This window comes from Myripristis murdjan, chromosome 3 (genome assembly GCF_902150065.1).
Source record: "Myripristis murdjan chromosome 3, fMyrMur1.1, whole genome shotgun sequence".
Classification (NCBI taxonomy): Eukaryota; Metazoa; Chordata; class Actinopteri; order Holocentriformes; family Holocentridae; genus Myripristis; species Myripristis murdjan.
In genome coordinates, this window is record NC_043982.1 from 35,511,573 (window position 1) to 35,538,305 (window position 26,733).

Sequence of the window (26,733 nt, forward strand, 5' to 3'; positions counted from 1 at the left end):
TCACTTGTCCTGATTGTTTTATTACAGCAAAATGTCGCTCGGTTAACACTTAGTCAAGCTGTTCATTTGTGATTTGCTCATTTGGTGTTTGTGAAATTGTTTTGCTGCAGGAATAGTAATGTGGTGTCAGAGGCTTCTGGCACTTGGATCCAATCCTATCTCAGCTCCCTCTCTGCACTGGTAATGCCAACAGCCTCCAGAAATGAAGCACTTTCCTGATCAAGCCCCTACTGACCCACTAGTGCAAGGCTGTGCAGTCACAAAAGATCTATGACACTTTCTGTAAAACTATCAACCCATCTGTACACACACACACACTTACATACACACACACGGAGAGATGCACACTTAACCAGTAGACCTTCCTGTCACAGCCGGTGATTACTGCGCTCGCTGGCAAGCTGCTCTTCCCTCCTTTTTCCCTTACAGTGCAAAAGCTCTGGCCTGGTTTGCCTCAGCATCTTAATCAATACAGGCGTAAATAGCTCCATCACTGGATTTCCTCCCGATTGATTGCCTCTGTCACAAGCAAATTGCTTCTTAACTTTATTCCAGTGAACCCTCATTGAGTCCTATTGGTGTAAAACAAAGTCGGTCACTGCTTGAATCGCATGCAGTTGCATCAAATGAGCAAAAAATGGCATGCACACAGATGATGACGTACATGTGGATTCATTTGAATGTCCTTTGTTGGCAAGGCTACAGCGCTGTGCAAGTCTTTCTATTTGGCTGCTTCCCATCTGCTTTCATTCTCTTTGGAAATTTATCATCTTTGTGCCTCTACGAGAAGAGAGAACAGACCTTTGTTTACTGCCGACCTTTCATATCTTTTTTTAAATATGGCTTGAAATTAGTTTGGTGCCTGTCTCTCCTGAGGGATTACTGGCCACTCTCATCTCATTGTCGTATTGGATTATTTACTGTCATTGGGATGGATGGCACTTTGGCTTCATATCTTCTTCGAGTAAACAACTCTCTCATTCGCTCGCTCTTTCTCCTGCTATTGTGCACTGTAATTTCTTTTTCAATCTCCCTCTGTGCCTCTGCTTCCTTTTTCCAAGAGTAGTCGAATACACTCTCTATCACAGTGCTTTAAAATCACTTCATCTGTTGGTTTCTTTTTTTGGTCTCTCTCTCTCTCACACACACACCTTTTGTTGTTTCTATCTCCAACAGCTTTCCATATTCTTACATCTTCCCCTGTCTTAGTGATGCTCTATTTATTGATCTGCCTTTCCTGGCCTCCTCTTCATGTTCCCCCCCCTAACAACAGGGATCTTCAAGAGCACCTGCTACATTGACGTGCGCTGGTTCCCCTTTGATGTCCAGAGATGCGACCTGAAGTTTGGCTCTTGGACATATGGGGGCTGGTCTCTGGATTTACAGATGATGGAGGCAGACATCACTGGCTACATTGCCAATGGAGAGTGGGATCTTGTGGGTAAGAGAGAATAAAGACCCAAGAAGTGGAAGGGTTTGATGCCCAAAAGTGCTTCACAAATGCAATTTATAATGCATAAAAAAGAAATCAGAAAACACCCTCAGTCCTGCCCAGAGGGTAAAGAACTCGCTTTGTTATTTGAACATAACGATCTCTAAATAGTAAATCTTTTTGGACATGATACAAAGCTATAATCAGTTTATTCTGTTTATCACACAAGCACAAAGTCTTAAGCCTTGGTATATGGAACAAGGATCAGAGAAAAACACCACAGAGTGAAAAAGATGTGCGGCCAGTGTTCATACATTGCCAACTGTCTGAAAAACATCGTATATTTACGCTGTTAGTTTCAGCGCCTCGAGGGAGCATTTCATTTGAGGTCATCTCTCGGCAGATGGGGATGGATAAATGGATTTACAATGAAAAGGAAGCATCAGTCAGGCTCTTATGCTTTAAATAAAGGTGTTTGCAGTCCTTGTTGTATGTAGTTTCACCAGTAATGATGCAGCGCTTTCCACTACTAGAATAATACAAGTCCTATTAGCAATGAGGATATAAACATCAATCACATTAACATCCTACTATTCTAGCCTCTAGGTTTCACTCAGTATCTACCAGATTAAACTGTATTTCGCTTTGCGTCACAGAGGTCCCAGGCAGGAGGAATGAGCGCTTCTATGACTGCTGCAAGGAGCCGTACCCAGACGTGACCTTCACCGTGGTGATGCGGAGACGGACTCTCTACTACGGCCTCAATCTGCTCATCCCTTGTGTCCTCATCTCTACACTGGCCTTACTTGTCTTTCTACTGCCTGCCGACTCCGGGGAGAAGATCTCTCTGGGTGAGGGAGCTGGAGCACACACACACACACACACACACACACATACACACACAGATCCTTTTCCTTACCTTGCTTCACTCCAGATACAAAAGGTAAAAGCGCTATCACACCTGCAGTTGTTTTTCTTTGATCTGAGTCATAGTGAAAAAGCTTATTTTGCTGCTTTTCTATGTATTTGCTTTGTTTGACTTCACAGTGCCCAATTATAACAAAGCGAGGGCTTGAAAGCACATGCACTGACGAGCTGCTTATTACGCTGATTGCTGGTGACCTGTCGTTGCACCGGGTTAAAGATTTGAGCCACAGGGGAGAGTCAAAACAAATCTGAATCCGGGCTGCATGCTAATCATAATGGACTTGTGTGTGCTCTTTGTTGTAATCTTCTTTTCATACCAGGTACAACCACATAAACCATAAGAGTGTGAGTTCAGAATATACTTGGACTTCTGTTCCTTATGTTTTGCAATCAGACCATTGCATTTTGAGTCCCCTGTAGTCAGATTGTTTACACCCTCTATCATAACCAATGCATTGAAGTCTAACTCTAAACATGCTTTTCTGTGAGCACATCCTGCCTAAAATTATAAAAGCCACTGATCAAAATGAAATAAACATGAGAAAATATAAAGGGTGTTGTTGAGGAGGTCAGTTGATGTGAATGTTTATACAGACAATTTGCTAGCATGGAAGCAAAAGTAGCAATGGATTTCATTTTTTTTTTTTTTTTTTCAGTCCACCTCCATGTTTATTAGCTCCTGCTCCAGTGTGCTGTTGCACATCTGCAGCCCCCTGTGCATTTTCACACGACCTAGAGACTGATTTCAATTGTAAATTCATTTTGGCCAGCTGCCTTTATGTACCTCGGTGACATGCGATACAAAACAAACACCTCCCCCTCACTTTTCATCCATACAGCCTCCACAGCATACACACAGCGCTCTTCCCTGCTGCATCACTTGTGCTGTTGCACTGGCAGGTAACATGATGTACGAACAACAGGCCGCCATGTTAGGCTCTCATTCAGAGCACTTCTCCAGCTTGGCACTCTGCAGAATGGAGCGGCTCTGATCCTGACAGAGCTCAGGATAAACCTCTGCTCCATATCTAAGCACCACCTGTTTCTCAACTTTGAGTCTTCCACACCTCTAACCCCTCAAATAATCTCTGGATATTTTTTTCTGCCACGTTTGAACCCCCCCATGTCGAACTCTTGCAGACCAGCCAGCCAAGTCAGGTCAAGATCTTTCCAAAGTTTCTCTTGAAATAGATATCTTCTCACTTTTCTCGGCCCCCTGTATTTGCTACAGAGAGAAATTTGAGAGGAGCTTCTTTCTTTCTTTCCAGCCAAAAAAAATGTATCACTGCACTTTCTCAGATCACTCCCAGGGACTTTTTAAGCAGCACATGGCCCTGAAAAATCTGAGTGCTGTGACATTTTGTAATTTCATATCAGAATTTAACAAACATCACTCTGTAGCATTATTTTGTTTGTTCCTGGCTTGTTAAAGTTGTTCTGTTGGTAACATCTGATTTCAAAACACAGGAATTCAAAGCAAGTGACTTAAAAAAAAAAAAGTAATGAGATCATAATTGAATCTTTTAACAACCTTTACAGCCCAAGTGCTTTCCACACACAGCCCAACCCTCTAATATTCTTTAACAATTGTTTAAAGTAACTTTATACACTTGCATGTTTTGCTCTTGGGAAATTAGTCATTTTATGACAACCTATGGTTTGTTATCAAGCCTATTCCGGTGTGGCCTTGTGAGACAGCTGATAAAAAGCACAGAGAGACTGGCTTAATTTTCAATGGGCTGTATAAATTATACAGCCTTGGTGAAGAGAGCACCTACAGAGGGGGGTGGGGGCTGATTTATGCAGTTGTGTCTCACTCGAAAGATTAGAGGCCTGCATCGCAGCTGGCTTCCTTCATTAACCAAACAGAGCTTAAGAGCCAGATGTATGTGCTTGTGCGTGTGTGTGTGTGTGTGCGTGTGTGTGTGTGTGTGTGTGTGTGTTTGGGTGGAGACAACAGGCAGTTGGATGTTTGGTTTGTAAGAGAAATGATCTGTGAACTGCTTGACATGAAGTGTAGTATGCTGTAATGTCGATTTTATTACTCCTTATATCACAATGATTTTTGAAAGAGGTTTGCATCGTTCACTGCACACATCAGGTATACGTCCTGAATTATACTACCTTTTAAAGTGTTCACAAATCTATATGAAGTCAATAAATCAAGTCTCCCACCTGCTGTCATCGTCATCATCTTCGTCATCTGTTACAGAGAGATGAATGCACATTGAGAGATGATTTCTTGGTGGCATTTATTCACAAATTTAATTCCAGCAGAGCCGACCTGTATTAGCAAGTAAAATGTACCAAGGCATGTCATGAGGAAACCGGAAAAATTCAAAATGTGCCACCATTGTATTTCACAGAGCACAAGTCACTATTTATTTTTGCTAATGTCGTGGGATATTTGGCTGTTTGTAATCTCTGGGGAGGAGAACGTTTAGCATGTTATAAAAAATATTCAAATATGCAAAACTATTCCTGTGTCGTTTTAGAACTGAGAGTATTTTTCACCAAGAAAGCCATTACAATTTTATTCATTCAGTCAATATTATTCTCTTATGATACAGTGTTTTGAATAGCGCTGGACATTTGCGACCCTGCATGCACCACTCAGACCAATTTGAAAGGTTATGGCATGCACCTCTGACACAGCTTGGCCCTTGAAGATAAGCGACAGCAGCAGTTGCCATGGCAATGCAAAGGAAGCTGTAAGCGAGGATGTGCAGAGCTTTCAAAGGTGTTTCAAGAGTTAACTGAGAGCCGCCACTTAATCCCACTGAGATGCTCAGTCCCTTGGCAGTATTGCAAGAGCCAGTGGCTTAGTGGTGCCAACTCATTAGTGAAAACTTCTTGGTCGGCCCAGCCCTAATGTCTGCCGTTCACAAGTATCCGGAGATCCCTGCCGGTGTCGCTCAGCTCGCACGTTTCGTGGCAGTGTAACCCGACTGCAACAAATGGTTAGCTGTATCTGTTCCATGATTCTGAATCTGAGGTTTCAGCCCTTATGCAGCTCCTCATTGTGGCACAAAAGCTTATAATTTGAAACAGGGCAAAATTAGAATGAGAATATAAGGCATTACAATGCACTGAGTGAAACAGAGCACTTTACTCAAGACAAACTAGGAGGACGAACAGTAGAATAGAACTGAGTACAAAGCAAATGGAAATGCCTGAGTAATCCAACTGAATGAAACAAAACACCGAGTATTTGTAATTTCATGCAGTGGAGAAGATCATAAAAGAACCTTTGCACAGTTGCACAGGAAGAGTAGAAATATGAAGGCATGCTGTTTCAAATCATCTCTCCCATTCTGAAATAATCACGCAGGAAAATAAACTCCACACAAGGCCATCACGTCTGCCAGACCTCGACATCACAGCATTGTCAAGCATTTCATTGCGTTGTTCTGAACAGCTTTTGTCAACTGATAACTGGGTTGCTGACTTCCTCCCAGGAATTACAGTCCTGCTCTCCCTGACGGTCTTCATGCTGCTCGTTGCTGAGATTATGCCCGCCACCTCTGACTCAGTGCCTTTAATAGGTAAGCCTGGCTAATTATCAAAGCTTCGGTGGCTCAGTGCAGTAAAGAGGAGACATGAGTGGTCACTTTCTATTAGGGTTCCTGAAGTTAGCAGCCATATGATAACTGAGAGGCAATGTCCTCAACTTAGTGCTCTTAATGTCAGTATTAGTTGCTGTAGTGGAATTCAGATTACATTAATTCAATCACAGGCAGTGTTAAAGATCCTGTCCTCTCAAAAACAGGCTTTCTTTTTATTTCAGCTTTGACTTTACAGACTGGTATTGGTGCCAAATCTGCAATTTCAGCGTCATTTTGATATTTCCGGTATGAATAAATGTGGTGCACACTTCTTCAAAATCAGAGTCTGACTGAGGCTCAAAAAAGTAGGGCTGTATTTCTCCTTTTGCCATCATGGGATAACATTTACTATTTAGTGGCTAGTTTACCTGGATGATGGAGTCAGGGTGTGGATGTATCTCTGGAGGGCACTGCAAATTTGTATATTCATACAGTCTTTCATACTCAATGAGGATCAAGAGGAAGAGTTGCTTTCAGTCCATTTTCAGTAGTTTATTATTGTGGAATAAATGTATAAAACAAATATTTAATAACCACTGAATTTAGGATTTAGACTACATGTGCAGGGGGGAAAGCAAGCACAGAATGGTTTTTGTGCATGTTATTGCACACACATGTAGCATACAGCTTCATCTTACACCCTTTTCACACCCTTTCAACACAGAGGACAGTTTTGTGACAGCCTAATTAAAAAATGTCAATACATTGGTATGTCGTATAGATCTGAAATGCCTTACTCAAAGAAATAATTTGTATTGATCGAAGAAATAATGAATTTTGAGTGCCAAGGTCTCCTTATTTTTCCCAGAGCTGATGATGGAAGTAGGCAGCAAGTACAAGTCTCTGGTTCAGTTACCGCACTGAAACTGTGCAATAAGCGAGTTACTTCTCTGCGCCCCTCTGGCACATATAAATTGGGCAGTTTCCCTGGAGCAGGTAGGAGTTTATCCTCAAGGATATTTTGCCAGGGACTTTGCTTGTGGCAGGGATCGAGCCTGTGACCTTCTGATTGTGTTCCTCTAATCGCCGGGTTGTACTGATGGCAATAGAGGATCAGGGCTGTTGTGTTCCCCGTGTCTGCCTTACACACTTACATGTAACAACCTTGTTCTTTTTCTAATCTTTTTCTCCATATGAGTTTACTTGCATCTGTCTGTCTGCGCGACTCACCTCTTTCTCTCTCTCTCTCTCTCTCTCTCTCTCTCTCCTTTCTTACCGTGTCCTTCCTGGTTTGTTCATGTTTTCTCTCAGCTCAGTACTTTGCCACCACCATGGTCATTGTTGGTCTCTCAGTAATTGCAACAGTCCTGGTCTTACAATATCATCATCATGACCCAGATGGAGGCAAGATGCCAAAGTGGGTGAGTGTCTTTTAATATTAAATCATTATGTGCAATTACACTCCAGCCCCATTAACACAGATTTTAGCATGCCCTGCCCCTTGTCATGCTGCCAAAGCCTATAACTCTAGAGTGCATAATAATGAACTAATGACATATTGTTTTTATTGTGCATGTTACAGCCCATTGCTTGTGGCAACCTAAACAAATTACAGTACAAGCAGGGAAAATTAGCTGTGTATTCTTGTGAATGTGTTGAGTTCATAAAGTCAGCTATCGCTTATAGCGGAGTGCTTATTCCTTAAAGGAACAGTTCACCCAACATATTACAAAAAGACATTTTCTCACTTAACCCAAATGCAATCTGTCCATGTCAGCTGCTGCGAGTACAAATGAGATGTCAGTAGATACAGAAAACAGTCCCTTGTGAAACTCTTCATGCCTAAAGGCTGTGGATTATGCCAGATACCCATGTTACTGTTTTTTTGGAAATAGCCGGCCATGTTTAGTTTTTCACTTGTTGACTGTTTAAGCTCCATTACACAAAATTCACACAAAATTCCCATCTGGATCCATTGTACTGGGGTGAAAGGAGGCAGGGCAGATTGTGGCAGACCTGGCCAGATCACACAGAAACTAACTGCTTGGATAGAAGTGTAAGTTTAGAAATATCTTTTTTCTGTTTTGGGAGAAATGCACCTTTAAAACTTTATTAAGAGCCTTGTTCACTGATTGCTGCTGTGCTTGATCACAAAGACCCGTGTCATCCTGCTGAACTGGTGCGCCTGGTTCCTGCGCATGAAGCGTCCAGGTGAGCAGCAGGTGCGTCTGGCCTGCCACAACAAGGGGCCGCGCAGCAGCCTGACCAGCATGGACCTGAACGCCAGCACGTCGGCGTCCCAGTCCACCAACGGCAACATGCTCTACATTGGCTTCCGTGGCCTGGAGAGCATGCATTACTCCACCGCGGCCACCTCCCCCGACTCAGGCGTCCTCTGTGGTCGACTGGCCGGCCGAGCAGGTGAGGACGAGGTGCTGCTCCCCACGGGTCAGAGTTCAACAGTGGGCAGCGTGGAGCCAGAGCTGGCCAAGATTCTGGACGAGGTGCGCTACATCGCCAAGCGCTTCCGCAACCAAGATGAGGAGGAGTCCCTGTGCAATGAGTGGAAGTTTGCCGCGTCCGTCATTGACCGGCTTTGCCTCATGGCTTTCGGACTCTTCACCATCCTCTGCACCATCGGGATCCTCATGTCAGCACCCAACTTTGTAGAGGCCATTTCCAAAGACTTCTTCACTTAGGCGCTCCCACAGAACGCATCAGCTGGAAATAAAAGGCTTCAAAAAATTCCAAAAACAATGGCCTACACCAATCTTACAGATTACTTAATGTTAATTTGCATCTAGGTTAGTACTCGAGCGTGTAGACCACACTAACAAATATTTAACCACAAAATCAAACCTAGGACTTCTTTCAAAAATGCAGTTCAGGCTGAATTGATATGAAGCATTAACATTTAAATCTATGCCTTACTTTTTAGTGCCATCCAATTAAAATGACCAGCCTTTGCCTTCTGTATTGTATAGCTGAAAAGTTTCCAGTGGGATTAGATCAGAATCAAATCCCCTTGTTTGTCTGTGCTACAATGCCTCAATAATGCTTACAAAGCACTGTCTAAAGTGATGCGGAAACAATTTTACTGTCAGATCTGGTGTGGTGTTACTTGTGTGTTGTTGTTCATGAAGATATCTTTTAGAAATCTGTATGTATACTGGTAAAGTATACTGGTATACTGTACATATAGGACATAATAGATGGGTATTGTATAATCATCGTATTTGTTGTATCACAGTCTTCACTCTCAAATCAACTGAACGATGCTGTAAATTGCTGCAAAACTGTGAGGTTTTCAAAACGCAATCATTCAAGTTTTAATTTCATGGCCGTCCTGTTTCATCACTTCATTCATTACTCTTGTCCAGTCAACAGCACTCATAATGTTTTATGGACCCACAAATAAATGTATTTTTATATAGATGTGGAAATGCATCTCAGAGTGTTTTTTTTTCTGATTTCTAGTAGCAGTGTATTTGGTATTCATGTCAGTTTTCTCTCAAGGATGACCATACGGCTGCACCTTTCTACTCTGACTGCAAATGATTTCTCTTTACTATGTTTTTTTCAATTCACCATTCACCAACTAAAAGAACAGACTGACAGTGCGGGCTTGTCAAAGGCCACTCAGCCAAAGTCAAAAAACATACTGGACAAATAACACACACCGTTGCAGCAGTATGTGCACAATAATGCCGTAATTCAAATACAATATCACAAGAAGGACATTGAATGAGAGATAAATCACTAATGGCAACATCACAAGCAGATTGTTTGGTTCCCACGGGGAGCGCAGATGCTCCATTTGATTTGACTGAGACAGTGAAGAAAAAACAACCACAACAACATCTTGGCTTTGTCATGTAAACCAGGAGCGATTTATGTGTTGCTCCAGAAGTAATCAATAAAATCAGTGATGCAATAATTTTTGAATTCAACTTGAATTCACAGGAGGGTGGCTCAAACAGCAGTTTCACAGTAAGTGCATTCAGAGGTTGATACAGACAAGAAAGTTTTTTTCAGCTGAAACAAGAACACAGAGATTCACTGTTGACAGGTTTAGATTGAATAAAGGCTGAAGTGTCTGTCCTAAAGCCAGAAATATATTTCAGAAAATATTTGTTGAAGTAAGAGTGCACATCTCTTTGAACTCAATAAAACTCATAATTTGGACTCATTAAATCATACAAATAATTTGCATAGAAGTTTTACTCTTTGCACTTTTGGAAACTGTCTGGCTGCTGATACTAACTTGCCAGCTGCCAAGAAATTGTGATGATTTTTAAAGTTTCGGTGGGTGGGCCAAGCTTAAGTCTCAGATTTATCATCATGAAATGAAAGACAATTTGTAGCTTGATCATGCTTAATTAATTAAGCCTACTGTAAGCGCTTTTTTTTTTTAATGGTTTAATTTTTTTTTTTCAGAGACGCATTAGCAGAGTAATTATGCTATTACTGTGAAAGCTGAAGGGAGCTAAATGCAAACTGTGACAGACTGTGTGAGTGTGACAGATCACCAGCCTCCTTCTTTATGATTAATCTGCATCCAGGGAAAGCACATTGTAGAACAAACAGATTGCACTTTTTTCTACAAAGCAGTGTAAACAAATCAATCAATAAAAACTGGGATAATAAGGCAAGATGTGGGCTTTATGGAGGACATTAACACACGATTTGATGTGTCCTCCTGCAGCCTCATTAGCCACCCAACGATAATATTTCCCCCATCACAAGAAGAAACTGAACATATCTGCATACCGCTTGGTCAAATCATGACGAGACTTGACAGGCTAAAAATTGAACAGTGCTGCTTCTCTCTAACCATAAATGACACGGCTAAAACATATCCCTTTTTCATTGCAATGCATCGCAATGGATGTGATCAAGTGTATATATCTGCACCGGCTGCCACCAGTTAATCCTGGCCTGTCAGCTGAAAAGCTCTGCTGCTATCATAAAGATCACTGAGTCAGATCAAGTCAAAGTTATTTATACGGCACTTTATCACAAGCATGTCTCAGAGGATTTTACAGAGAAGGGGGCGAACCAGATCTTGCTGATCAGCAGCTACATAACAAGAAGATGCAGACAAAATGTAACATAAGGAGTCAAAACAAGCACAAAATACAAATCAGCAATAAACTAGTGGCAGTTCACACAGTCTGAGGTGCTGTGGAAGGTAATTTAATAATGTAGTGTGTTAAGTACAATAATTTAATATGATATACAGTAAAGTGTAATATGGTATAGTAAATCTCTAGAATGGACTTCTCATAGATTGCATTAATGCTCCTGAGCTGCCATCTAGTGGCAAAACTGAGGAACTGCGTGCATTTACATCTAATCAATATAATGGAGATTATATATTCAGTTTGGGGCTTTTTTCACAATTAAAATTTTTAAATACCTGAAATGAAATCAGTACAAGCAGCTGTCCAATGTTATAGTGGAATGATACAGGATGTGATGTGTCTGTCACTCGGTAGGAACCTTAAGTCCGCAGCACCGGTTTTGACAGGATGAAATGATGTGCGGCCACGTGATCCGTGCGCCGTCGTTCACCAGTGTGCGCCTGTGTTTTTTCACCGGCTGGGAACAAGTCAGTGAGCCGGAGAAATGTCGGATGCTCTGCTGAAATGGTGTGTGGACCAGCTACACCAGCACTTCGGTCTGGAGGCGTGTGAGGACATCGTCCAGTAAGTCTCTCGGTTGTCATGACAATGTAGGCGAGCTGCTAACACCGGCTAACAGCGGCTAGCCTGCAAGCTAACAGGTTAGCTGCTGGATGAAAGTGTCCACCATGGAGGAAAAAAGAGTGTCATTGTAGTAAACGGAGCTGCTTAGCAAAATTTGCCTGAGTTGAATGTGTAAAATGTGTGTTTATGGTTAACTGTGAAGCTGTACAGTGATTAAAAGGGTGTGTTGCCACTGAGGAGTGTGTGTGCACTGACATGGTAAGCTCGTCAGGCTCAGTGAAGACCAATTTTTTTGTAGCTGACATTATCAGTGAGTGAATTACACATTAGTCATGTCAGCTCATGTACCTGTGAGTCATTGCCAGGCAGCTGACCCCCTTCAGGTAGCCCCTGGTTTGATGTGGCACGTCCATTTGATAAGAGATGTGGTCAAATTAAAGGGCCAACACCTGTGTCACTGTGCTGCCCAGGTACATCCTGTCCATTGACAAGGCGGAGGAGATCGAGGAGTATGTGGGAGACCTGCTCCAGGGGACGGACGGCAGGAAGAGGCAGTTCATAGATGAGCTCCTGAGCAGATGGAGGAAGACCCAGAGGCAGACTGCAGACACCGCCGGCCTTTTCGTTCTCAAAGACTCTGGGTCTGGAGCCGGTAGGCCAAAAAAAAAAAAAAATCCTTGGTGTCATTGTTAACTGTTGTCAGTGTTTCGTTTTGTTTTAAGGTAATATTAATGCCGTATTCATGCCACAGTTTGAGCTGGGATGATATGCTTCTCTCCTGATTTGATACTTGGGTGCCGATTCGATATGTATTGCGATTCTACAAGTATTTATTCCAGTTTATTGATGTTTTGGTTTCTTGAATTATCCTCTAATTTGTGTGTGTAAAGTTCCATAAAGCTGTGATGATCGTAAAGGTCACGGGAGGTCATTTTATACAGAGATGTCGAGTTTCAAAAAATGGTCTCGCTACAATGAAAGGGCTTCGATGCGGGCTAACATCATCACACCTAAATCAAATTCAGTCCTATTGAATCCACAAGAGTTTCAGCTTTCCAGTCAAATCCAATTTATGCAACTCCAAGACTGTTTAGACCTCAGTATGCAGAAATACACCATTTTACAATGGGCCAGAATAGCACATTTGTGCGGCATGCAAAAAACTGCCTGGTTTTTGCTCCAAACTGCATGGGATTAGCATCCGGTGCAAAGAGGAGACACATGGTATCCATAGAACCAGTTTTAATTCAGATACTGTATGTTGAGGTCAGAGGTCAAGGGACCCATTTGAAAATGGCCATGCCAGTTTTTTCGTCACCAAAATTTAGCCTAACTTTGGAATGATAGTGCCGAAAAGCCAGCATGACATACTGGATACCATCAGATTCCTTAGGCCCTCTAGTTTCATATGATATCAGTATCTTTGATGATAAATCAGTGAGTGAATCAAATTTCCCCCACCCCAAATATCAGTGAACATCTCTCGACTGTAGTGAAACCAACAGGTGCAGTGCCTCGAAATGACATATTAAACATGTTGCACATTTAAACCCTCATGATGTTATTTTTCATGAAATGTAGGTGGTATTACCAAGCGATAGTGTTTTTTGCTTATTAACCATAGTAACTCGCCGCTAGCCATCAAACATCATATACCTAGACAGACATAAAGACTTGTTGTCTCATGCAGTTTGTAAACAGTTTGGTGGGGAAACTGGCTCTCTTTGCTCAGATTGTCATGACACGACAAAAGACTCCCAGAAGAAGTCCAAGCGCAAAGGCCGCAACAAACAGGAGGTGATGAGTGTGAGTCAAGTAGAACCTGAGCCAGAGGCAGTGAAAACCCCCATCGACCTCATGAAGGTTAGTGCAAGTCTTTTTTTTTTATTTTTACGTTAGATATTTCACCATTTTATTGTCATGCTGAAATACTGAACCCAACCTTTTCTGTCATCCTCTCCCGTCTTCTCCTTAGGCCCAAGAAAGCAACAGTGCCTCTTCAACAAAGAAGAAAAGTAAGTTTGTGAATCTCTATGCTAAAGAAGGACAGGACAAACTGGCTGTCATTCTCCCTGGCCGCCATACCTGTGACTGCCTTGCCCAAAAGCACAACCTCATCAACAACTGCCTCAGCTGTGGTCGCATTGTGTGCGAGCAGGAGGGCTCAGGTCCCTGCCTCTTCTGTGGAAGCCTGGTATGAAGGTGTTTTTGATTCTGCATAAATTTTCACTCTACTTGTGATACAGGCCTTTCTTGTTTTTGTGTTAAATCCTCCTAAAAATTAGACCGTCACCATTTATTGTGTTCACTGGTTTTTACTAATTCAGGTCTGCACGAAAGAGGAACAAGAAATTCTGCAGCGAGACTCCAACAAAAGCCAGAAACTACGAAAGAAACTCATGGGAGGTGAGTGGAAAAATCGACCAAAAATGAAAGAAGCATGTGGAGTGATACTTCGATGTTTGGTGGGTAGATGTTATGAGATTTTTTTGTGTGTTTTTGGCCACAGATTGCACCGATAGAGATTATCTCCCACACCAGGAGGCGCGGATTAAGGCTGGCTTGGAGAAAGCCCTTCAACACAAGGATAAACTGCTAGAATATGACAAGAATAGGTACTGCAGAAAAATAATTTTGCAAAGATGACTGCATGTGTTTCTGGACATTTTTTTTTTTTTTTACCAGAATTTTACTGAACAGTTTGATGGCCCTTTTTTTTTTTTAAATTTGGTTTTATAATCATTTTCAATTTTCATTTCATCACCAGTGTCAGGAGAACCCAGGTTCTGGATGATGAGTCAGATTACTTTGCCACCGATTCCAATCAGTGGCTGTCACCTAGTGAGCGTGACAAGCTGCGGAAAAAGGAAGAGGAGCTACGAGAACTTCGTCACGCTTCCCGGAAGGACAGGAAGATCACGTTGGACTTTGCTGGTAGACAAGTACTTGACGAAGGAGACAACCTCAGCGAGTACTACACCAAGTGAGTAAAATGAAATACCTCCACTTGAAACAGGGGTGCAATGAGATGATTAAATTCAATAAAATTTGAAAATAGTGTACCTGAAAATATTTACCATATCATTTAAAGGACAGATTTGTACTGTTTAGTTGTACTAAACACTGTTCCTTTTCTCCAAACCTTAATGTTCACAGGCTTGATCAGACCATCAAGGCTATGAACTCGGACTCTGCAGTGAAATCACCTCGGCTCACTGAGGGACAAGCTGGGCAGCAAAACCTCCGACAGCTGGTCAACCCCAACATAATGCAAGCTGCACCTGAGGTACGTCGTTTTAGTCTGTAACCTTTGCTAAATTTACCTGTGCATGTGTATTACATTAACATGGCATTTTCGTATCAGGAGAAAAGTTCAAAGGATCATTTTGTAAGACAGATGTATTTTTAGGTGGTATTTTCAAGCCCATTTCACTGATGTTCGAATGAAAGATATGAACTGGTACAAAATAAGTTATAGTCTAAATATGCTGATCAGTGCACATTAGCAGGCAGTTATAATAAGCTTGCTAATTAGTCTTTATTTTCCCAGTGGGTCAATGTGGGCAGCAGTGAGAGCCACAAGAGCAAGGGCATGGGTTCAGGGGAGGACAAGGCAGGAGAGGAGCGATCCAGACTGAGAATACAAGACCGAGAGCTGCAGGAGATGTCTGATGGAGGCTGGTGCCTCAGCATGCACCAGCCGTGGGCCTCTCTGCTGGTCAAAGGCATCAAGAGGTAAGGAGCACAGTTTTAGTGGTTTGTTAATTTAGATCAAAGGTGGTCGAATGGGAGTAAAAATACAGCTTGCTAACCAACTGATTTGTGGCTTGTGATCACCATTCCTACTCAAAATGCAGCATGTCCTGCAGCTGCATTGCATTCTGGTCTAATGAGATGAATGTTGTGAGAAATTTGGTGTCTCTGCCTCTTCTACCATAGATTTCTCGCTGTGAGATTGATGAATGTTGCTGCAAAAATGGTTAGTTTAGAAAGAAGACTATGCTCTTTGTTCTTGGAGGACAGTGCATCTTTAATGGTGACCTCATGCTGCTCTAGTAGGAGTAAAAAAAAAAAAAAAATTAAATCAGTAACATCCTCCCAAATTGTCAAACCCATCCCATTAAATAAAACTGTGTTTCTGTTATTGGATCACACTACTGAATATTTCCCCCCTGCTTTAGGTTCCACCCTAGTCCCGTAAAACTACCATTTCATAGGGTCTTTAATTTTTACCACCGGTGTGTTAGTTTTCTCAAACTGATGTGCTATCAAACTCTATTTTAGTTGTTTTGGAAACAGTGTTTAGGATGGATTCATTTGGAAAATACTTGTTGGGTCGGGTGTTAACAGCACCCCAGTGGGTTTCAAAAACATACGGTACTACTTGAACAGAGTTTTTTTTTTCCTGTTTGTGCAGTGAGGGTAAGATGTAATGTTTCTTATTGTGTGTGTGTATGTGTGTGTGTGTGTGTGTGTGTGTGTGTGTGTGTGTGTGTAGGGTAGAAGGACGGAGCTGGTACACATCCCACCGGGGTCGTCTTTGGATTGCTGCTGCTGCCAAAAAGCCCACTCCACAGGAGATCGCTGAAGTGGAAAACATGTACCGCCACATCTACAAGAGAGGTACACATACACACAGTCAGCCTGTGAATATAAAAAAAACGACTTCTCTGGCACATTATAGCTTCTCTTGAGGTGTAAAGTCTGATAAGGGTAGGCCTGCGTGCTTCCACATGGTAGTGAGACCTTGCCTGCTGTTGTGGTCTGTGCAGAGCCCAGGTTTCCTAAAGACTACCCGACTGGCTGCTTGCTGGGCTGCGTCAACATGACAGACTGCCTGTCTCAGGAGCAATTCCAGGAACAGGTCAGTGAAACACACAGCCGAAAGAATAGCTGAAGTTTGACTTTCTGCTGTCAGAATATCTGAATTTTGACTTGGGTTGCAATACTGAAAAAATGATACTACTGTGATACCATGGCAAATAAGGCAAACAAGTAAGCAAAGACACACACAGCAACTACTACTGTGCAGTTATTTTATCCAAAACCACATGTACATCATGACAGCTTAATGTCTATTTCTGCAACCTGATGCACAGTAGACATGGGACAGCATGAAAATTTCGTTATTGTCATGGAATTGTTAAAATGTGCTGAAAATGTTAAATAATTTCAGTCTTTTTTTATTAAGAGTCACAACTTAAATTTTCAGCACTGTGAACTGTTTGCATTAAAATAATTTCACAACTAAAATCTCATATTAATTTATGAAATCAAATGAATCAAATACATTCTGGATGGTTAACACGGTGACCATGAGAGGTCAGCAGCTTGTACACATAGGGCCCTATCTTGCGCCAGACTCCCTAAACCCGCTATTTGCGGATTTAGGATTTAGGAAGAGGCGTTCCCCCGTAAAATTGCTATCTTGTGCACCTCCCGCTATCCGCAAAACACCTCCGCTACCCGCTATATTATGAATAGGCGTGTTTTGGGCGTTACGCCAGTTAAACCAATCAGTGTGCCAGGTGCCATTGCCTTTAAGGGCAGGATGCACTATCCTAAATCCTAAATCCTAAACCCGCGATGGAGAGAGGGAGGTAGATTTTCTCAGGGCTTCTACTGAGGCTAAAGCAAGTTGGCTTTATATACATATGATATATTATATTATAGGCGAGTTAATTCGGGAGATGGAGCCACATGCGTCCAAGTGGACGTGTCACAAGGTTGTACTGATTGAGTAAAATCCCCGGGTCACACACCACACACAAGAGGCAGAGGGGGAACTATGTGTAAACTAATTTATTGACAAGGTAGATTGGGCAAATAAAATATTAAAATAATAATAAAAATATAGCACAGCTGCTGGCTTATGATAAAACAATAAAACGTGCTGGGGTAAGTGTCCAATTAAAACAGTCTTTCCTCTAAACAGTCTATATGAGTAATATACTCAGTTCATTCCGGCGGCGTCCCGGTATCAGTCCGACCGTGTGTGTGGCGAGGCTCCGTCGGGGCGCGCATTGAAGCCGCCTGGGCGCGCTCTCCTAACAGCCCAAACTTTAGGGAAAGCGGATAGCGGGTGGTCAGGACCACCCGCTATCCGCTATCCCTAAAGTGTGTGCGCAAGATAGCAACTTTAGGGATAGCGCATGAAACACGCCCACGACGCACCTCCAGGCGCAAATGATGCAGTCGGCATAACGGATAGCGGGTAGCGGGTGGCACAAGATACCGTTTAGGGATAGCGGAAGCTCCTAAATCCGCAATTTGCGGGTAGCGGGTCGTGGCAGCGGATAGCGGGTGGCACAAGATAGGGCCCATAGTGTGTAAGCAGACTGCTTAATGCTGACTTGTTATGATGTTAATCAGTATTTACTGCAAAAATTGTGACTTTAAAGATGCATTGATCAAAAAGGATTATCATGATTATTAAAATTTGAAATGGTGTAAATAACAGGCCGATATTTTATCATTAGCAGTAAAGTAGGTAACTGCTCTGTCTGCTGTGAAAGGAGAAAAAATGCAAAATAAATTCAGTGTATCAAGAACCTGAAATGAACAATGATATCACATAAAAATGAAATACTTTGCTAAGTTGCTTGTGTTACTCCACTTGACCTGGGTAGATTTGTAGGGTGTTTTGCACAGGGATGTTAATATTCCTGCATGTGGGATGTTTATCTTTGTCTACTCTGTACATCAACAAATTCCACATTTGACTGCTGGCAGCAGTTTTGTGAACCAGTTAAAGTGGACTCGCTCTTTGATGCTGTTGCCATGTTTACAGCTGCTTGTTTCCACTGGATTTTGCAACTCCTGTCTACTCCAATCCTGCTCCGTTTAACTTTAAAGTCCATGTAGGACACATGGATTGGGAGAGTTTAAAAAAAAAAAAAAATTCTTCACAGGTGACAATGACATGGAATCTCAACTTGCAGAACACATTTAACAAAAATATCATGCAATTATAAAATTAAATACTGAATTTAGTCTGTTGTGGTATTGAACTAGCAATGAAATTACAGCTCTTGTGAGAACACTAAGGGCAGCTAAGTCAGTGTGGAAACTTTAACACAAATGGACACATTGGCCTTTTAGACAGCATAGTGACTTTTTCTAGGCATTTGAGGGCTATTTTTATCGTGAGCAACCAGATAAATATCTCTTGTTAAGTTAATTAAATTTACGTTTTTATGTCTTTTCCATGCAAATGGTCTGCCAGAAGCTGTTATTCTGTAAATAATCTTGGTTTCAACCAGAGTGGATAGAAAAAAAATAATGTGTGTTCGCTTGGAAGAGGTTATCAACTTTGTCTAATGATTAGTGAAATTGCTGTATAATTAAAATTAACTTTCATATGCTCCTACACAAATCCTGATCTGCTCATAGACAGATACAATTTATAACTGTGCTGCTCACACCTGCAGTGTTCTCTCTGTGAATTCTTATTCAAAACCGACGCAATGCAACTTCTCACCAGCAGAGGCTGTACTGCACCACTTTACCAGTTACTCCCACCCCAGCTCCAGCCACATTAGAGGCAGATTCCACCTTCAGTATAACTACTGAGCTGCAGCAAAACCCATCCCTAATTATACCAGTTACCACTCACAAAAATAGTGATGTATAAACACAGAGCCATGTGTATCAAGCTTGTGTGTTTATGCAGTTTCAACACATAGAAATGAAATATTTGGACTCAGTGAGCTAGATTAGGAGAGACCTTTTGCTGTTCAGTAATATCACAGTAGAGTGTTGTGCTGCATTCATGCTTTTCCTCTGTGATTGGTAAGTAAGTAGGCTCATTCCTTGAGCAGAGTTTTATTCTATGATTTTTATTTTTGACTATTCAGGAGACGTGGGAAGAGGATCTCTTAATACTAAAAACCTGAAAAATTAAAGTCTCCAATGTGTGATGTGACGAAACATTGAGCTGCTCCATTGTCTGCATGTTGAATATGGACGTTTTGGATTCATAGACTGTTTGCTTTGGCTTTTATGCCTAAATTTGCTCAAGTGAATTGTAGTGTTACCAGGTTTAAACTGGAAAGTGGACCTATTTGCCTATTAAGTCATCCTTTGTGTACGAAGTCAGTCTCCCATTCCCAGTCAGTGAAACGTTTCTGTAATTTGTCACTAAATGACATTGTGCTCTTTATCTTTGCTTCCTTGCCTCTGGCTTTAGGACAGACTTCTCACTTCGAGGTCCATTTGCCTCGGCTCTACACAAGACATGTTTATTACAAACTGGTGTTACACTAAAGCTATTGCCCTTGTCAAATACGAACATGTCTGCTGTGCTAATTATGATATGGTGTTGCTGAGTTGTGATACAGATGGCTTGGTTAGCGATTATTAAGAGTTTTTCTCCTCCTTTGTCATATCAGTGACATTAATTCATACTTTTGACAAAATGTTTTAGTGAAATTTATCTCACTATTTGTAGTACTTTCCCACTGTAGTCATAAGAGCCAGCACAAACATTTGCATCCCCTTCTCCACCATCACCCTTGTTTTATTTTTTTTTTTATACTTTTATTGGATAGTCGGCAGTGAAACGTGCGCCACATGACACAAGCGTGCCCTAAGTCAACAGTGCCACCAGCAGCCACACATCGAGTCACACGCTATCTTTAATAAAATATTGACACAGGTCACAGTCATGGAAATTGCACATCCTTGTTATGCTGATTTACAAACCGAGCCGGGGAAATGCAGGGGCCTGTTATTAGGTCGCTGCGAGCGTGCATGGTCCTGTGCATCTGTTTACACACCTGTGAGTTTGTTACTACATGTGCCCTCCTGCATGAGGACAGTTGTCATATTTCTCAAGAGCTAGGCTACATGTTGGGGTCCAGAAATATCACCTTTACTATGCGTGCTTGTTCGTGTTGTTGCATACTTACTGTTGGGACCTGTAAATCCGAGGGCTTTCCCCTTTGTACTCTGTCCTCATTCTCTCCTCAACCACTCATTCCACCCAGGGCTGTAAAATCATGTTTGCAGGCAGTGTGACTGCCCTTTCATCCTGTGAAAGGGTGTGTGTGTGTGTGTGTATGTGTGTGTGTGTGTGTGTGTCCACTTGCACAGAGCAGCCATAAATAACACCCCCACCCCACACAAGGCCCCTCAGAAAAAAAGAAAGAAAGGCAGATGTAGAAAATAGAGAAGCAGCCAGAGAAGAACAAGGCTACCACAGGCCTGATCGAGGTGCCCAACAGTTTCCTAGTGCTCGTTCTGCTAGCCATTTTGATGTAAGCACTTGAGTCCTGGATATTTAGCCCTTAGCAGCTTAAGCTTGTTCCCTTCTTATGTTGGTGGGAGTTAGGATGTTGTGTTAGAGCGTAGTGGGACACAGCCGAGCTGCTGGGTTGGGTGAGTGGGTGAGCCGTAGGATTTACTACCCTGCGCTGGCAGCTGTGGGTGGTTAAAGGGGGGGTGGAGAAGGACAGACAGCCATTATTCTTCAGGCTCTTCTAATAAATCTGCCCCCCTGTGATGAATGAATTATTTAGAGAAAGTGGAAAGTAGAGAGAACAAGAGAGCATGGGAGAAACGGTTTGAAAAAGGAAAATAAATACTTGAACACAACCGGTACAGTGCAGTAACGGTGACGCTGCTGTTGGGGCGCTGTTGTACAAGATAGCGATATTCTGATATCCTGCTGACAGACAGTGCAGAAAGACCACCTCAGGCAGAGCAGGATTTCCATCTGCTTGACTTGGACCAATCCTTCCCCTCATTAGAAACGGACTGGTGTATTGATCCATTCTCCCCATAATCTCTCACTCCTCCCAACTCCCCAGTCCTCCTGCCACTGATAATTGGCCAGCCATTATGATCTGTGCTCAGCCTCTTCACCCCCACCTCCTGCTGCTCACTCAGCAATGGGTGGAGATGTACGCATGACCTGCCTTCTAGAAAGATCAGGGGGGGTGGGAACAAGACAGGTATGTTTCAGACTGAAAAATGGAATGTATTTGTTGGAAGACAGGGAGCAAGATAATTAAAATGGAAAGCCAGTGCCAAGCTACAGTGGTTTGTGGATGGGGAATATAGGCTACTGCAGATGGTTCCCTCAGACACACAATTGATGCTTAATTTTGAAATATTTTACAACTGCTCATAGCATTTTGAGATAAGGATTAATCACCAAAAAAAAATTGGGATATTTTGAGTGCCAAGTATATGTACCCGTGCATGTGTATATCCTCAGTCTTCAGACTGATTCAGAGCATAATCAGAAGCACATCAAGTCCCATACTGTGCTGAAATCGTACCAACAGCTTACTCCCCCATGGAGATGAAATTGATTGGATCAATCCACACTCTTAATAAGGCCCCGATTTCTCACTCTGTTCCAAAGACTATTTCACCCGCTACAGCACTGCATGTTTTGGTGAATACAAGCGAAAGTGGTCTAATCTCTCAGGTAGATGTATGCTGAGAAAAGAGCCAGAAACTGTTTCTCTTTAATGGAGTGTAGTGCTGTATTGATTCATACTGAATGGCCATGGGAGCAAGCAGAAAGCAGTGTGTGCAGGCTGATTTCAGAGTGTGTGTGTGTGTGTGTGTATGTGCGTGCGTGTGTGTTTGTGTACGCGTGTGTGTGGTGTGTGCATTCAGATTCTTATGTAAGGGCCCTATGTTTTCTCCAATGAAGAAACGTTGACACAGTAGTCAAATTCAGAAGTTTCAACATTCCTGGAGGTTTTTGAACGGTAGTATAGGTGATGGTACACAATGCTTAGTAGATGATAAGAATTTTTTCCTGTAGTCTACTGGAGGTTGACATTTACCTTTTGAAATATAACACATTCCTTGGCACCTATATCAGTCAGGCAAATATTTGAGGCACAGCTTTTATTCGCTGGTTTACAGTATGCACTTGAGTAACTGAACCAATGTCTTTATTTTTGTTTACATGAGAATAAGCTCTTTTCAAGGTTTCCTATATTTTAATTTGGCAGCATCGCTGTAGTTGGCTCCTAGTAAAATTCCTGAAATTGCCAAGATTGCATTTAACAACTGTATTTCTTATTATTGCCTTTTTTTTTTTTTTTTTTAAAGAATCCAGGGTTCAATATTAGCATTTTTAGGTGCGACCAGCAGGTAGTAGGCCTAGAAGTCGGTCGGTTGATCTGTCTGGCGGTCTGTCTTTCGTTCCCAAAACTGAGTGCAATACTGATTTCCACCACTACACATAAATGTTGGACGTTTTTGCATTGCATCTTAATTTGTTTGATTTTTTTGGGGATGGCATTTTCAAATGTTCTATGGAAATGCAGCGTCACCAGCTTTTCTCATACATGGATGAGTGAGATGTCATACTTTTACTGTTAAACATTTGCTTATTTGTCCTTTGTGGTGTTCTGACTTTTGTGCAGTAATACGAAAATGACTGTAGACGGGTTAAGTTAAACCATATTTGTAAATAAAATACTGGGTGTTCTGTGTTTACAGTTCATAGACACTGTTTTTGTTTTGGTTATGCCATGAAAAATGTCTGCAGAGACTTCTGAGACTTCAGGATATGTAATTTGATTTCCGAACATTGCATAATTTCGCAAAAAATACACTGAGGTTACTGCAACTATACTGAAAAGTATTTTGGAATGGTCTGAGAAGCATAACTCATTATGTCGTGACCTGGCTGTTCCCTAAACGGGGCAGGGACTGAGAGGTATCCCATTGAAACCAACAACCCCAATCCATGTCCCATAGCTGAGGAGATAATTGACTGGTTGAAACTGTCTTACAGGGTATAGGAAATTTGTGAAGGCTATATGTCTGTTCTGTCTGTTTTTCTTGGTAGACCTATTTCATGCCTACAATTATAATCTGGATGTATAAATTAATATCTTTTTCACTTTTAAACAGGCTTCAATTATAGTTATGACTGTTATCAATATTATTGTTAATGATAATATTAACAACAAAAACAGTAATAATATTAACAAATAGTACAATTCTGTTATATGTCAGTCTGTGAGGATACAGCTGATCACTGTGCCAACTGGTGTTGTGGAGGAGAACTGCACATTTGGCTGGGAAATGATTCAGGCAGAATAAGAATGGAATAACACACATTTAACAAAATCCCCCAATTTGCCTCCAAAGAAAACAGAAACTACACTAGACATCCTCATTTTTTTTCTCCACATCAAAACGCTCAAATATCCATTAATTGGAAGTAAGACATACTGGTCCAAACATAATCCAAATGACAATAAGCTATCCCACTGTCCTGAACTGGTAGCCCCTAGATAGTTTGTATTAGCTCAAATAAAAAAATGTTTTTTTAGGTCAGCTCTAACAAAATGAAACAAAATTGGGTTTAATTTACCATCTGAAGGCCCTGTAAGAATTTCCCAGAGGTCTTCAAAATTGTGGCAAACCTTAAGAGACATGGATATCATTGCTGTGTATGCTAAGGGATCATTGACGTTCACTTTAAAATTCATAAGCTTCTGTGCAGTCTTGTTTACAGTTATTGTGAGGTGTTTAAGTGCTAGCTGGATGTTTCACCCATCACTAGTGTTTAGTTGTGTGCCGCTTGCTATCTTGTTGTGGTATTCATCCACATACCCGCATCATCTACACACATATGAGAGCCTGCCTCAGGGCTTATAATGGCCTAGTCATATAATGTGAGAGCAGTGGCCTCAGAATTGATCCCTGAGGAACACCAGTAGAATAGCTGAAGAGAATTTAGATCCTTTTGGGTTTTTTGTCCCAGTTCACCCGTTGGATTCTGTCCATTTACAGCACTTGCATGTTATTATGTGTGTTGTGAAAGAAGCCGCAGAAATGTCACTGCACTCTTAGCACCACCTTTGTCCAGTTGGATATGCTCAATAAAATAGCAGGTGGCTGAGTCAATGGTGCTTTCACAAGCTTAACAGAATTGAATATAGAGACATTTCCCCATTAAACTAGCTAGTCTTTATTGCTCTGTACCTACCTTTTCTTTTGTCTTCATTGTTATCAGATCCGTGCTCGTGGGCCTACATTCAGCTACATCTTTTGGATTTCGAGTGAATTCACTTTGTTCTGTTCTGTTAGGTTGTTCTTCATTATAGCTTTAAGCTGCTCTACAACTATATATTAGCCCAATTTCGTGCAATATAAATAGGCTGCAGCCCAGCAGATATTATATGTGTACCAACACATGTCAGAGAGCTCAAACCATAGGCTTATACCACATCACATAGCTGAAAGGCTAACCACTTAACTGTTAAAAGAAACGCTGGTTTCTCTGGCATTCCTTTTGTGCAAGCTCTCTCTCTGACCTCCAGAGTGGTGCTCCCGTCCTCGTTAGGCTGGCTGGAGGCTCGGACTGATGCCTGCGTTTCCTTGTGTGGTAATGTGATATTTATATGCTGAAAAGCCTTCCTGCCAGCATGCCACACACACTCACTCTCTCACTCTCTCTCTCTCTCTCTCTCTCTCTCACATACACACACACACATACACACAAGATATATTGGACACATTCCAAAGGAAAGGAAGTCAGGCAAGGCTATTTTTTCCTCCCCCTCTTTCCCTGTAACATTATGTGAATCTTCAGCAGTGGCTGCTCCCTTCTCATTCTGCTCCCCTCCCCCTCCATCATTCCATCATATTTTTCTTTCTCTTCCTAAAAGTTGATATTGTTTTCCCTGTCAGGGCTGTGAAGGTGAATGTAGTCATAGAAAATTCAATTTTGTTGAGGGAACAGGCATGTACGCTAACATGGAAGTGTGTACTATCAAGTTAAACAGACTATGAACACTTTCTTTTTTTTCTTGCTTTCTTCCTGTGTTGTTTTCCTTCTGTCTTGCTTTCTTGCATTCTCTTTTTGTTTTTGCTTTTCTTTCACTTTCCTCTCTCCCTCCCAGCCTACACAACCTCTCTCACACACAAACACACTCTCTCACATTCCTCCCCTTCCTCCCTTTTCCTTGCTGGGCAGTTTGCCATGGCAGAGAGGTCAGACAGCATGTGATTCTGCAGTGGTGTGTAGAATGCATTCAGCCTTGGGTCCCCAGGCACTGGATGACAACCAACCAAACCTCAGTCACAGGTTTTCAACAGCATGAAAAATACATAGGACCATCTGCCAGACTGAAACGGACTGCTACACTGTTTAGAATTTCACTGCTGTCCTCAGACCTCTTCATTAAATGTTGCACAGTTTCTGTTGTTGGAAAAACTGACAGTTCTGCTCCTCTGATTTGTTCTACGCACTTATTGGCACTTGTTGTCATGTATGCTGATGACAGGAACAGGTTCCCTTTGATGTTTTGAAAGGCCATAGAGCAGCAGTGTTGATAACAATCAGGCAGAATGTGAGAGGTGTGACTGAATACCAGGCTACATGATGTCTTAGACTAAATGCCAATTTTGTTCAAATAATTTATTTCTGTATGCAAATTATAACACATTATTGCTCTTTTGAATCAGACATCTTCAGCATTTGATGTGTATGCGCTGGTGTCTGGAACACCAGCCCTGTGCTGGTGCTCAGTTACTGATCTCTGAAATAAAAGCCCTGTCTGTGTTAAATGTGGTTTGCATGAAGGAGAAAAAACAAGGCCTCTGTCAATTTAAATGTTGTGATCTATCAGTGCCTTGCCAGAGGCAAACTCTAAACCCCTCCATAATAAGCTTTAATGAAGCAAAGAATCAATATGTTTGCCATTCATCTCAGGTCTCCACATCTGGTGTTTGTTGTTGATGCCCCAAAATGGCTCCCCATGAGCCCAGTGTCTGTGCCAGTTTCCTGTTTGGGAATGAGGAAATGAATGAAGGCGGTGTGGTGCAGTCAGTAAATACTTTGCGCAGAGTCAGTGGGTGACCATCTCTCCTGCTATGACGCTGGCAGGAACTAGAAGAATTCTCAGTTTAATAATCATTCTTTGGAATGCCTGTTTCCACCAAATGATAAAAGACCTCTGTATTATCTCTAGCTTATGATAAAATATTCTCTCCAGCCATGACAGGGCATGCCCATACTATCACTGTATGTGTTCACACATGCCTGTGTATTCATTTGAGTGGGAGTATAGGTTTCCACCCAGTGAAGCCTCAGCCCTGCAGCAGCACTACCACAAGTATCTGCCCCAGAGAGACAGAA

At 41.9% G+C, this 26,733-nt stretch overlaps 2 protein-coding genes across 3 annotated transcripts in view; both read left to right on the forward strand.

Annotated features, from left to right (window-relative positions):
- The window catches only part of LOC115357314 (neuronal acetylcholine receptor subunit alpha-7-like), a 28,534-nt gene extending 19,232 nt beyond the window's left edge, over positions 1 to 9,302 (forward strand). Inside the window, exons 6-10 of the mRNA XM_030048747.1 lie at positions 1,274 to 1,441; positions 2,089 to 2,283; positions 5,818 to 5,904; positions 7,216 to 7,325; positions 8,061 to 9,302. Coding sequence (XP_029904607.1) covers positions 1,274 to 1,441; positions 2,089 to 2,283; positions 5,818 to 5,904; positions 7,216 to 7,325; positions 8,061 to 8,603 — 1,103 coding nt within the window. The 3' untranslated portion in view covers positions 8,604 to 9,302. The remainder of the gene's footprint in view (positions 1 to 1,273; positions 1,442 to 2,088; positions 2,284 to 5,817; positions 5,905 to 7,215; positions 7,326 to 8,060) is intronic.
- Positions 9,303 to 11,459: 2,157 nt separating this feature from the next.
- The window catches only part of trip4 (thyroid hormone receptor interactor 4), a 71,626-nt gene continuing 56,352 nt past the window's right edge, over positions 11,460 to 26,733 (forward strand). For both annotated transcript variants that reach the window (XM_030080894.1, XM_030080902.1), the window contains exons 1-11: positions 11,460 to 11,612; positions 12,083 to 12,264; positions 13,345 to 13,475; positions 13,588 to 13,806; positions 13,940 to 14,018; positions 14,122 to 14,227; positions 14,380 to 14,595; positions 14,769 to 14,898; positions 15,163 to 15,347; positions 16,111 to 16,235; positions 16,385 to 16,476. In XM_030080894.1, the coding sequence (XP_029936754.1) occupies positions 11,533 to 11,612; positions 12,083 to 12,264; positions 13,345 to 13,475; positions 13,588 to 13,806; positions 13,940 to 14,018; positions 14,122 to 14,227; positions 14,380 to 14,595; positions 14,769 to 14,898; positions 15,163 to 15,347; positions 16,111 to 16,235; positions 16,385 to 16,476 (1,545 nt within the window). In that variant the 5' untranslated portion in view covers positions 11,460 to 11,532. The remainder of the gene's footprint in view (positions 11,613 to 12,082; positions 12,265 to 13,344; positions 13,476 to 13,587; positions 13,807 to 13,939; positions 14,019 to 14,121; positions 14,228 to 14,379; positions 14,596 to 14,768; positions 14,899 to 15,162; positions 15,348 to 16,110; positions 16,236 to 16,384; positions 16,477 to 26,733) is intronic.